Source organism: Hyaena hyaena, unplaced genomic scaffold (genome assembly GCF_003009895.1).
Source record: "Hyaena hyaena isolate Hyena2069 unplaced genomic scaffold, ASM300989v1 scaffold_229, whole genome shotgun sequence".
In the NCBI taxonomy this organism is placed as follows: Eukaryota; Metazoa; Chordata; class Mammalia; order Carnivora; family Hyaenidae; genus Hyaena; species Hyaena hyaena.
In genome coordinates this window covers 1,609,459-1,623,026 of record NW_024080861.1, presented here as the reverse complement: position 1 = coordinate 1,623,026, position 13,568 = coordinate 1,609,459, and the positions used below count along the sequence as shown (strand labels likewise).

General features: G+C 40.3%; 1 protein-coding gene across 4 annotated transcripts in view; it reads left to right on the top strand.

Moving 5' to 3' along the window:
* NHSL1 (NHS like 1) overlaps nucleotides 1-13,568 on the top strand; it is a 249,925-nt gene that overhangs the window by 196,416 nt on the left and 39,941 nt on the right. For all 4 annotated transcript variants that reach the window (XM_039243573.1, XM_039243575.1, XM_039243576.1 and 1 more), the window contains exon 3: nucleotides 10,855-10,982. In XM_039243573.1, the coding sequence (XP_039099504.1) occupies nucleotides 10,855-10,982 (128 nt within the window). The remainder of the gene's footprint in view (nucleotides 1-10,854; nucleotides 10,983-13,568) is intronic.

Sequence of the window (13,568 nt, the reverse complement as noted above, 5' to 3'; positions counted from 1 at the left end):
TTGAAGCAAATCAGGCTTATTAGTCATTTATTTCAGGTAAGAACTTTGTTCCCTTTGAGTATATTTCAAAATCTTCATAATGAATTCAGGAAATTTTTCGCTATGTGTATGTTTTCTCTTATAGAAAATATGAAAAACTCAACTGTGGTGCATTATAGCAGTCGGTGGTAACAATGTCCGTGCACGTTTCCTGGCATCACTGAATGACTGGCTTTCTCCTCCCCTAGATAACAGTCAGGCTCCTATTGTGGTTTATTTAGAATGTATGTATCCGAGTAGTTTTGAGCTGAGTCCTCGATCTTAGGAAAGTGGGTAGGCAGGAAGAAGGTGATAGGTGGAGGGAGGATCATGTCACTTCTCTGTTCCAAGTCTCCAGAGGCTGTCCCTCGGCCTCGTGGTAAAAGCCAGAGTCCTTGGAACCCTCGAGGCCCTACATGGTGTGTCCCTTGTTTACCTATCTGGTTCTTACCCCAAACTGTACCTTTCTCTACTTCCTTCTCAGGGTGACGGGACCTACTTTCTTGGCCCAGAAATCACCGCTCAGTGAGTGAGGCCTGCTACAAATGCCCCTCCCCGTTCCCTTCCTTGCTTTATTTTTCTCTTAGCACTTAGGCCCTTCTAACATGCTACGTGGCTGACTGGGTTTTGCTTTTTTATTTTTTCTGTTTGTTGTCAATGCCCTTATTAGAACATAAGCTCCATGATGGCAGGAATTTTTGTTCTGTTCACTGTAGACTCTTCTGTGCCTATAAAAGTACTTGGCAGGGAGTAGATGCTTCATGAATATTTGGGAATTCACGGATAAATGTGGGATGGAGTTGCTTTGCCTTGGAGTCATGATTACATGAGTTACCAAGGAGAAACTATTGTCTTAGGGACTAATGTCTTGTAACCGTGCTTCTCCCTCTTTGGCAGTAGATGCCACTGTACCTTCTACTCCTCCTTGCTTTTCTTTAGTGGAAAACATCAGTTGAACTTCTGTACTATGTGAGACATAGCAGAGGATCTAACAAATATGCAGTATGGTTTATAATATGGAAGAATTCAGGCTAACGTCGAAGGTTGGAGTGACTGGGGAAGGCTTTGTGGAAGATAGAAACTGAGGGTAAACCTAAAAGCAGGGGTGGCATTTGGATTAAGCTGTCTGGAAGGAGCACGGCGGCTGCCACCATGGACCGGTGGGACCCAGCCTGGACTGCTGTCATCTGTAAGGCGCTTTGGGAAGTGATGATGGTAATATACATGCTATGGTGATACGTATAATTAACATAATTTAGGAATTTATAAAATACCTTCTAGAAGGGAATCACAGGGTTTTCTCTTCCATCTTAAAATGCTGAGTCTTCTAATATCTACATTATTTCTCTAAGATATATAGTGTTTTCACTTACAGACTTGCTTTGCCCCTAAGGGAACGAGACTTTCCTTAATTTTGGAAGACCTTAAATATCAATATTGGGTCTTTTTAAAAAATTTTTTAATGTTTATTTTTGAGAGAGACAGAGTGGAAGTAGAGGGAGGGGCAGAAAGAGAGAGAGGGAGACACAGAATCTGAAGCAGGATCGAGGCTCTAAGCTGTCAGCACAGAGCCCAACACAGGGCTCAAACCCACAAACTGTGAGATCATGACCTGAGCCAAAGTCAGACGCTTAACCAACAGAGCCACCCAGGTGCCCCAAATATCAATATTCTTTAAGATAAATATTTACTTATTTCATTTCATACTCATTTTTTATGAAAATATAAGTGTAGGGGAAAAAACTATAATAGAGCTAGTTTAACATCTTTTCTTTCTAGGGAAGAGTTTTGGGCACTAAACCTCAAACTGAAAGTATTGATTTGCTCAGAAAAGGCTAGAGTTCTTTTTATCCATTACACATGGTCCAGAGAGGCATGGAGTGGGTAGTTTGTCATCACAACATTGTCGCCATCTGTAAGTTTGTTTATTTATATATTTTTATTTTTTGAGAGAGAGACAGAGTGTGAGTGGGGGAAGTGCAGAGAGAGAGGGAGACACAGAATCTAAAGCAGGCTCCAGGCTCTGAGCTGTCAGCACAGATCGTGACGCGAGGCTTGAACCCACAAACGTCAGATCATGACCTGAGCCGAAGTCGGATGCCTAATTGACTGAGCCACCCAGGTGCCCCGTCATCTGTAAGTTTTTAACCTCAGGGAAGAACACCAGTTTTGGGGCCAAGGCACCTGGATTTTTATGTTGGCTCCACCACTCGGAGTAAGTTTCTTTTTGTTTGTCAGCGTTTATGATGTAAGATGTGGATGAGCACAGTCCATATCTCTTAGGGATTGTGAAGAGCAGATGACTCCCTGGGTGTAAGGTGCTTACTAAAGAATTAGAACCGTGGTATGTTTGCAGGGAGCCCTCGTCACAGTTAATATGAAGTGGTGACTGTTAGGTCTGCAGAGAACTGTTACCACGTCTAGTCTTTCCCACCACAAAGGGTGACTTAGGACCTTATAGATGAGACCGTGGGGCCTAGAGGTGCACAGCTCTTCTGTAGCCAGATGGGCGCCTCCCAGTGTCCAATTCCCGTCATAGTTTCTTTCAGTGATGCTTTGGTGCTCTTGCCAAAGGGCAGCCACCCCCCACCCCCACCCCCACCCCCATTTCCTTGACGATCCTGTGCGTCTCTGCACTGGTCTAGCATCTCCTGGTCCCAAATTATGTAAATTTCCTACAGCTGCTGTGACAAAGTACCACAAGCTGACTGGCTTTGAAAGCAACAGAAATGTATTGTTTTACAGCTCTGGGGACTAGAAATACAAAATCAAAGGGTCAACACATCGTGCTCCCACCAGTCTTGAGGGGAGAATTCCTCCCTCCCCTTCTAGCTTCTGGGGGCTCTGGGAATTCCTTGGCTTGTGGCTATGTAACCCCTAATCTCTACCTCTTTCTTCACGGGCTTTCTTCCTTCTGTGTCTGTATGTTTCTGTGTCTTCACACGACCCCACGGTCTCTGTTCTTCCTTCTTATAAAGACATGAGTCATATTGGAGAAGGGCCTAACCTAATGCCCTCATTTTAACATGATTACATCTGGAAAAGCCCTGTTTCCAAATAAGGTCACATTTGCAGGTACCGGGGCTTAGGGGTACCTAACACATCTTATGAAAAGAAATAAAGCCTCGTGATGTTTTGTTAAAGACACAGCCAAAGGCTTGGTAAAATTGGAAGAATTCTGCAGCCAATCTTGTGGAATTACTCACTGGCTTTTAATTAGAAGAGTCTGAGGTAGTTATGGCTTATGTGGTAGATTCTGGCGGCAATGTCCATGAGTACCTGGTTGCAGATTCCATATCAAAAGCCTTTCAACCTCATTCAAGAAGGTTTGGAAGTAAACATGAAACAAGCGTAGTAGGGATCCGGAAAATCTCAGATTTGGCATTACCGCTGTTTGAAAGAGTCACTTGAATAGTTGTTGAATACTCTCATCTCCCTCCTTGCTCAGGAGTAGGATTGCCCATTCTAGTCCCTTCTGAAGTTACATATGGGCACGTGGCTTGTTTAGGCCAAAGAAATGGGAGTAACGTCACCAGAGGTTATTTCTGGGAGGAATTCCAGGAGCCAGTGTGAGAAGCACCACATTCTCACCATGCTGCCGCGTGACCAGTGAGCACAGATACTTCCCTCTTTCCGGTCCCCAAGTAGAGCTCTGCTGGCTCTATTTACACCAAAGATTCTCCTAGTTTCTGAAGCCATTGAAGTTTTGGAACTATTTGTAACTGCTGCATATTCTAGCTAATTGTGACTGATTCAATAAATTTAAAAGTAAAATGTGGAGAGTGGAAATGCATTGAGGTTTCCAGAAGAGAAAATTATGTTGGATAACTCTTTCAAATCTCTTTCTTTTATTTAAAGGTTTATTTATTTTTGAGAGAGGGCACAAGTGGGAGAGGTGCAGAGAGAGAGAGAGAGAGAGGGAGATAGAAGATCCAAAGTGGGCTCGGCACTGACAGCAACAAGCCCGATGCAGGGCTCAAACTCTCGAACCGAGATCATGACCTGAGCCGACGTCGCAGGCTCAACTGACTGAGCCGCCCAGGTGCCCCCAAGTCTCTTTAGTAGGTAGACTCTTTTAACATGTCTAAAATATTAACATGAAAAGTCTAAGAAATAGCCAAATACACGAAAGTTTGGAGGCCAAGACAGGTTTAAATTCATAGGATGATTAAATAACCATCCAGTGATATGACATTTTTTTCTTCCATATTTAAAACTTTGGTCTAACAAGGACTGTTTGTCCACTGTTCTTGCGCTGAAGAAAATAGTTTGACATGAAAGGAAAGAGGAGGAAATTTATGGTTGAGAAACCAGAGGATACAATGAACAGTGATACCTTTATCCAAGAAGTACTATGAGAACAATAGGTGGGTTTTACTCCAAATTTCTGTTGCAAGCGGAGTATGTGTTAAAGGTAGATCTATTACATTTAGTATCACATTTCTAGCCTGTAGCGGCCGGCCTAGCTGGCTCTAAAGTATGCTTTGCCTTACAGTTATTCTCAGTTTAGTGTTGGAAAAATCTTTGTTTATTCACGATGGCTTGCACTTACTTGTATCTCACACACTCCAGACACTAAACTCTATTTAATGAACAAAGCCACGGTTTCAGAAACTGGGAGCTGTTGCAACTTGACAAGAGGAGATTTTCCTAGATTTCCTCTAATGTTGGAATAAGATAAGTGACAGTGGAATTTGATGACTTTATTAGATTTCAGAAATTTGATAAGAGTGAAAAAATTGGTCATCTGCCATAAATGTCTGCTGTCTAGTCTCACCTTAGACCTGGAACCCTATTTCAGTTGACGTACCACCATTTAAACACTTATGTGACGCAAACTTCGTTGTGGAAAAAAGAGGCATTGTCTCTTCAAGGAGGCCTAAAAGGTGATGGTGGAAGTACTGACATTTGCCAGATTTTCATACTTTTATGGATAATAATTTTGCAGGTCTTTGGTCTTTTGAGATTTAACATCTCTCGTCATGTTAGCTATTTTTAATATTGCCAAAAGCATTGGAACTAGTATAGCCTTTAGAGATTGATCCCGCCCAACAGCCCTTCCTTATTTTCCAGCAAGGACTCTTTTCAAACACATCTTACATGGTACCCAATACATGAAAAAGATTTTCCATATTATAAAATTTTGTGATTTTATTTTATTTTTTTTAATGTTTTTATTTATTTCTAGGAGAGAGAGAGAGAGACAGCGTGAGCTGGGGAAGGTCAGAGAGAGAGGGAGTCACAGACTGAAACAGGCTCCAGGCTCTGAGCTGGCAGTTAGCACAGAGCCCGACGCGGGGCTCGAACCCACGAACCGCGAGATCATGACCCAAGCGAAAGTCGGACGCTTAACCGACTAAGCCACCCAGGCGCCCCTAAAATTTTGTGATTTTAAATTTATTCTTCTTAAAGGGTCAGTTAGTGAGGGGAAAAAGACTAATTGGAACAACAGAAGGACTTAGTTTAAATTTTTTTTTTAAATATTTATTTATTTTGGAAGGAGAGAGACAGTGCTAGTGGGCGAGGGGCAGAGAGAGAGGGAGATACAAAATCTGAAGCAGGCTCCAGGATCTGAGCTGTCAGCACAGAACCTGACACGGGGCTTGAACTCACAGGCTGCAAGATCATGACCTGAGCTGAAGTCAAATGTTCAACTGACTGAGCCACCCAGGTGCCCCCAGAAGGACTTAGTTTAAAAGGGCCTTGGCTTGAACATCTGGCTGGCTCAATTGGTAGAGTATGTAAATTTTTTTTTTTTTTTTTTTTTTTTTTGGTAGAGCATGTAACTCTTGATCTCAGGGTTGTGAGTTTGATCCCCATATTTGGTGTAGAAGTTACCAAAAAATAAATTCTTTAGTGGCACCTGGTGGTTTAGTCTGACTCTTGATATCATCTCAGGTCATGGTCTCACAAACTGCTGACACCAAAGAGCCTGCTTAGGGTTCTCTTTCTACGCAGCCTCCCCCACCCCCCAGCCTCTCCTCTGTTCATGTGTGCACACATACACACACTCTCTCTCTCTCTCTCTCAAAATAAGTAAATAAACTTTAAAAATAAAATAAAATCTTTAAAAAAAAGGGCCTTAGCCTTCACTTTGTATTTTGTTTTGTTAAGTATTTGAAAACAATGAATTGTAACATAAGTAGCTACAAAGTGATAACTGTTTTTTTTGTTTTTGTTTTTGTGGACATGTGACTGATTGCATTTAACTTTTTGCTTTTCTGTTTCAAGTATAATTAACATACAGCGTTATATTAGTTTCAATATAATGTACTCAATTCTGTACATAACTTCATTGTTCATCACAGTAAGTGTACTCTTCGTTCCCTTCATCTATTTTCCCCATCCCAAGCCACCTCCCCTCTGGCAACTACCAGTTTTTTCTCTGTGTTTAAAAGTCTGTTCCTTTGTCTCTTTTTTCCTTTGTTCATTTGTTTTGTGTCTTAAATTCCACATATGAGTGAAATCATATGCTATTTGTCTTTCTCTGATTTCCATTAGCATTATTTCTCTAGGTCCATCCATGTTGTTGCAAATGGTACGATTTCATTCTTTTTTATGGGCTGAATTATATTCCATTTTAAATATATGTACACACACAAAACACACCACTTCTTTATCCATTCATTGATTGATGGACACTTGGGTCGCTTTCATAATTTGGCTATTATAAATAAAGCTGCAGTAAACATAGGGGTGCATATATCTTTTCAAGTTAGTATTTTTATTTTCTTTGAGTAAATACTCAGTAGTTAATTACTGGATCATATGGTAATTCTATTTTTAATTCCACAGTGGCTGCACCAGTCTGCATTCCTACCAAAAGTGCATACAGATTCCTTTTTCTCCACGCCCTTGACAACACTTGAGTTTTTTATTTTAGCCATTCTGATGAGTGTGAAGTATATTTCATAGTAGTTTTGATTTGCATTTCCCTGATGATGAATGTTGTTGAGTGTCTTTTTACGTGTCTGTTGGCCATCAGGATGTCTGCTTTGGAAAAATGAATATATCCTCTGCCCATTTTTTAATTGGGTTATTTGTGGGGGCTTGGTATTGAATTGTATATGTTCTTTATATATTTTGGATATTAACCACTTACTGGGTATGTCATTTACAAATATCTTCTCCCATTCAGTAGGTTGCCTTTTTGTTCTCTTGATGGTTTCCTTCACTTATATTACTCTCAAAAGTTTAATTTTGCATTTCTTTCCTTAGCCAGAAGAGACTTAGCTAGAAAAAAGTTTTTGTGGCTGATGTCAAAGACTTGCAGCCTAAGTTTTCTCCTAGGAATTTTATGGTTTCAGGTCTCACATTTAGGTCTTTAATCCATTTTGAGTTTATTTTTATGTATGATATGAGAAAGTGGTCTAGTTTCCTTCTTTTGCATGTAGCTGTTCAGTTTTCCCAGCACAATTTGTTAAAGAGACTGTCTTTTTCTCATTGCGTATTCTTGCCTCCTTTGTCAAAGATTAATTGTCCATAAAAGCATGAGTTTATTTCTGGACTTTGTATCCTGTTCCCTTGATCTATATGTCTACTTTTGTGCCAGGACCATACCGTTTTGATTACTGTAGTTTTGTAGTATATCTTGAAATCTGGGATTATGATACTTCCAGTTTTAGTCTTCTTTTTTATGATTGCGTTGGCTCTTCTCATTCTTTTGTGGTTCCATGCAAATTTTAGGATTATTCTGTGAAAAATGCTATTGGTATTTTTGAAAGGAAATGAATTAAATCTGTAGATTGCTTTGAGCAATATGGACTTTTTAACAATATTAGTTATCCCAATTCATGTTTATTTGTGTCATCTTCAATCTCTTTCATCAGTGTTCTATTGTTTTTGGAGTATAGATCTTTCACCAACTTGGTAGGTTTATTCCTAGATAGTTTACTCTTTTTTGGTATAGTTGTAAATGGGATTGTTTTTTTAATTTCTCTTTCTGCTACTTCATTGTTACTGTATAGAAATGCAACAGATTTCTGTAATTAATTTTGTATTACATGACTTTACTAAATTCATTTATCAGTTCGAGTAGTTTTTTGGTGGAGTCTTTAGGGCTTTCTGTATATCGTATCATGTCATCTGCAAACAAGGAAAGTTTTGCTTCTTCCTTACTAAATTGGATGCCTTTTATTTCTTTTTCTTATGTGACTGCTGTGGCAAGGACCTTCAGTACTATGTTGCATGCGAGTGGACATCTTTGTCTTGTTCCTGATCTTAGAGGAAAAGCTCTCAGCTCTTCACCATTGAGTATGATGTTAGCTGTAGGTTTTTCATACATGGCCTATTTTATGTTGAGGTGTGTTCCTTCTAAAGTGGTAACAGTTTTTATTGGTTTGTTACACAAGGTAGGCCCTGAATCCTCAGGAGACTTCAGTTGATAGGAACACAGAAGTGTTCATTTGCAGCACAAGTTAATGAAATGCAAAATTATTGAATATTACTTTTTTATCCTAACTTTAAGGTAATTAATTAAAGAAGATCAAATCACACGCTTACAGAATCCCAAAACTACATGGAACACTGAAAACCACTAATCATGCTTTATGTAATATTCTCTCTGTAGAAGGAGAGTAGAATTCTGACTGTTCTATTTACATTTTTTTTTAGAAAACTTGTTAATATTGGGAAAAAATGTGAAAATGTTTCTCACTGAAAAGAGATTAATATGAGTAAATCCTTATTAAACAATAAGTTGTATTTTGGAAGTTCCAGAATTTTTTAAAAAAATTTTCCGGGGTGCCTGGGTGGATCAGTCGGTTAAGCGTTTGACTTCAGCTCATGTCATGATCTCACAGCTCGTGAGTTTGAGCCCCGCGTTGGGCTCTATGCTTTCAGCTCAGAGCCTGGAGCCTGCTTCGAATTCTGTGTCTCCCTCTCGTTCTGCCCCTCCCTTGCTCGTGCTCTCTCTCTCATAAATGATTAAATGTTAAAAAAAATTTTTTAATGTTTTTCCATTTTACTCAATATTAAGAGTGGTTGCAAGCCAAGCCCACAAATTAGTTAGCTCCTAAGTAACTGAAGTAGCTATCTTGTGATGACATAACACATTTTTAAAGTCAGTTTGGCATTCTGAAAGATCCTCGTGACTATCTCCATGGGGTTTTTAAAAATCTGATTTGCAGTTCTGGGTTGGAATCTCTATTCACTCCCACGTGAGGTAGTAAAGGAGAATAAGGGGTTTTCCCCCAGTTGGAGAATTTTTATCCTTTCACGGACATGACTGTTCATCATCTCCCGTCTGAGGAGAATCACAGGCCCTAGTGTTGTCACAAAGGAATGCTGAAGATGCCCTACTTTCGTTCTGTGCCACCAGGTACACGGTTTTGTCGTGCTGTCAGAATGGAAAACCTTCCTGAACCAAACACATTCACACTCGTTTAGCGAGCTGGATATTTAAAGGTACCCTGTGGTGAGCGAACCCTTTTGCAGGGCAGACGCCTCTCGAAGGTGCTGTCTGGGTAATAAGAAATCTCTTGGGGCTTTAAAAAGCCACTAATGCTTTTCTTCCTGCGCTTGCCCCCACCGATCTGAGTAAGTGTGATTAGCACAGTGGTCCCTCCTCCACGAGAATCGCTTGTCTCTGAGCAGCCGATGGCCCCAGCCTTGCTGCACAGCGGGGCGGGGCACCCCCAGTTACCTTCCACTTGCTGGTGCCAGCTACTTCCCTGAAGTCTGGCGGATGGCTCAGACTGCCACCTGGCTTCACATTAAATTCCACTCAACGGTTATCGCCTGTTTGGCATCAAAGTTAGGTTGAGAACTAAAAATAAAACGAAGGCATTGTAATCCGTGATTTCTCATGTCCTTTCCAGCTGATGAGTCTAGGAAAGGAGCATAGTGTGAGAAGTATTGTAGTCTTTGATGGGGAGTTACATAATCAGTTGCTGTGTATAAAAATTATAGTAATTAAGAACCTGGAGGAAGTTGATGGAGGACAAAGTGGGAGAAAAAGGCGAAAAATAGTTGGGGAGAGGGAGGGAGGCAAACCCTGAGAAACTCTTGAATGCTGAGAACAAACTGAGGGCTGATGGGGGTGGGGGAAGGGAAGGGGAGAGATGGGCATGGAGGAGGGCACTTGTGGGGATGAGCACTGGGTGTTATATGGAAACCAACTTGACAATAAACTACAAAAAAAATAACGCAAAGATTAGGACAATAGTTAAGTTGTATATAGATAGGTTAGGAGTCATTCTGTCTGGCTCACAAGAGGACGAATGTTTTTTGAGCTGGTTAATAAGTTGTTTGTGTAAAAAAAAAAAAAAAAAAAGAGCCTGGTTTCACATTCTGAGTCCATTGCTTATCTGCATAACACTTACTGAGAAAATAATTTAATTACTCTGAACCCAACTCAGAGGGTTGTTGCCAAGTCTAAAGGTAATCATCCCATTAAAGCGTATGAACATGGGGGCACCTGGGTGGCTCAGTCGGTTAAGCGTCTGACTTCGGCTCAGGTCATGATCTCATGGTTCGTGGGTTCAAACCCAATGTCGGGCTCTGTGCTGACAGCTCAGAGCCTGGAGCCTACTTCAGATTCTGTATTTCCCTCTCTCTCTGATCCTCCCCTGCTCACACTGTCTCTCTCTCTCTCTTTCTCTCTCTCTCAGAAATAAATTTACAAATTTTTTTAAAAAAGCATATGAACATAGTATATAGTGTATAATCTGCTAATTCCTAGTTGTTTTTATCATTTTCATTACTAATAGTATTATTATTTTGAAAGCTTATGCCTAGGAAAATATTACTAGAACAGGTAAATAAAGAGAAGTAAACAAATTCTGGTTTTTAATGAACTCCCTCCCCCACCCCCTGCCCGGCCTGTCCCCTCTGCAGAATGTGATAAACTGAGGCGGGATGGCTACCGAAGTTCGCAGTACTATTCTCAGGGGCCCACCTTTGCAGCCAACACCAGCCCACTCTGCGACGATTATCAAGACGAAGATGAAGAAACAGATCAAAAGGTAAGGCTTCCCAGTTCAACACGGGGACCCAGATTGCGTCCTGGAACAGGAAAACGACATCAGTTGAAAAACTGGTGAAGTCAGAATAAAATATGGTTTCAGTTAATAGTGTTATCTCAACTTAATTTCTTAATTTTGGCCAAGGTACCATGATTATTTAATGTGTTAACATTATGGGCAGCTGGGTAAAAGGTTCACCAGGCATTCTCAGTGCTATCATTGCAACTATTCTGCAAGTCAAAATTAGTCTAAAATTTAAGAAAAAAAAAAAAGGTAAGGTTAGGATTCAAGGAATTCATTAAAGGGTCACAATCAGTAAGTATATTCTATGCATTTTGTATATTCTCTCTTGGGTAGAAAAAATGAAGGTCTTATTTTTGTTGTTGTTGTTTTCATATGACCAAGAACCCACTCGGATTCTAAAACAAGAGCTCTAAGTATAACAGTCAAAAGTCACTGTTTCAGAGGGGGCCATTGTTTCTCGGAAAGATCGAACAGAAGCAGCACATTGACTTAATATTATCAAACTGGTCAGTTCATTTTAGAGACATTGGGTCATATCGGCAGTCCTTTTTCTCACGCCATCTCTTATAATATGTGCAGACTTCTTAAGGCAAATATACTTTCTCAGTAATAGATGCCCATGAGAAGATAAAAATATAGGGAGATTTTGACTTACCTGGTTTTTAAAAATTCATTTTATTTAGTACCATGGACTTAACAGTTTGATGGACACGGGTTGGTTTAGAAACCATTTTTTAATCTAAGAAATTTCAGTGGGATTAGGTCAATACATAAATGCATTACTGTTTAGAGAACATTAGTCCAACTTTATTGTCCCTCCCCACATAAATAACCTCAGAGAAAAGGGTGGATAACAGTTGATCCAAAATGGGAAATTTACTGCCATAATTTTTTAGTCTTCTAATAAAAACCCAGGTTTTTATTTGAGAACATTTTTCTTATTTCTTTAAAAGTATGTTCCCACAGCGTCTGAGTGGCTCAGTTGGTTGGCCGTCTGACTTCGGCTCAGGTCATGATCTCACAGTATGTGAGTTTGAGCCCCACATTGGGCTCTGTGCTGACAGCTCAGAGCCTGGAGCCTGCTTTGGATTCTGTGTCTCCTGCTCTCTCTCTGCCCTTCCCCGACTCATGCTATGTCTCTGTCTGTTTCAAAAATGAATAAACATTAAAAAAAAAAGTATGTTCCCATATTAGCTTAGTCCTCTGGGACTCAAAAATACACAATACTGTATTAAATACTGTAACAGAAAAAACAGCTACTTCAAAATTGATCGGGCTTTTAATTTTACAGCGTTTATTTTTTGCTCATTGATATGAGTAAGGAAAATAGAAATCAAAGATGAGTTATATGGTGAGGATTGTGTCCTCTTCTTATTTTTAATTGTTTTTCAGCCTTATTGAAATTATAACTGACAAATAAAATCGTACATATTTAAAGTGTGATGACTTGGCATGCGAATACTTTGTGAAATGGCCATCACAGTCAGGTTGATTAACAGCATATCCAGGGCTCCTGGGTGGCTCAGTCGGTTGAGTGTCCAACTTCAGCTCAGGTCATGATCTCACGGTTCGTGGGTTCGAGCCCCACATCAGGCTCTGTGCTGACAGCTAGCTCAGAGCCTGGAGCCTTCTTTCGAGTCTATGTCTCCATCTCTCTCTGACCCTCCCTTGCTCACGCTGTCACTGTCTCTCTCTCTCTCTCTCAGAAATAATTAAAACATTTAAAAAAAAAAAAAACCCATATCCAGCATCTCACATACTTGCCTTTCTTCTGCACGCTGCACAAGTGCTTACATTTTACACTCTTAGCCAATTTTAAGTACTTATTATTATTATGATATACTTATTAACTGTATTATTATTATTAACTATAGTCACCATGCTGTATGCATGGGATTCCTAGCACTATAACTTACAGCTTTGTTGTATAACAAAAAGGCTTGTACCCTTTTGGACCAGCATCTCCCCAAATTTCCCACCCGTGAGATTTTTCTTATTTTATCCAGATACACTTCGACCTTTAACTGATGTTTAGAGGAGGAAAACCGAGTTTATAATGGGACCCAGTGGGACAGGGGTGGTTTAGATGCAGCATGATTATAGGAGTTGTGACTGTCTGGGTGTGCAGAGTCCCCTGGTGGCAGAGTGACATTATGAGAGGACATCCGCAGGACTTCTGGAACTTGGAATTGTAGTTGTTAAATTCTCACATAGCTGTGAGCTTATGATGCTCAGATCTGAGGGAAGGTTCAATCTCTAGGGACTAGTTTCTACTCCTATGTGAATTGCCACGGATCCCTCCAAGCCATCCTCTCGGAAATGTGTGGAAAAAGCAAAAATCCTCGTCCCTGAGAAAATACAGCTCCTGTCATGTTGAAAATCAGTCAGCAAGTAATGGTAACATGTAAGAATATATACAGAAATGTCTTCCTTTACATGATCAGACGCAACGTATGACAGCCTGTTAAGCAGAAGAAGGACCATAGTGGGACTTGGTAGCGCTGATGTCCACTAGGACGAAAACCAGAGTTGATTGTGGAACCTCCGGTCTCCTCTTGGGGC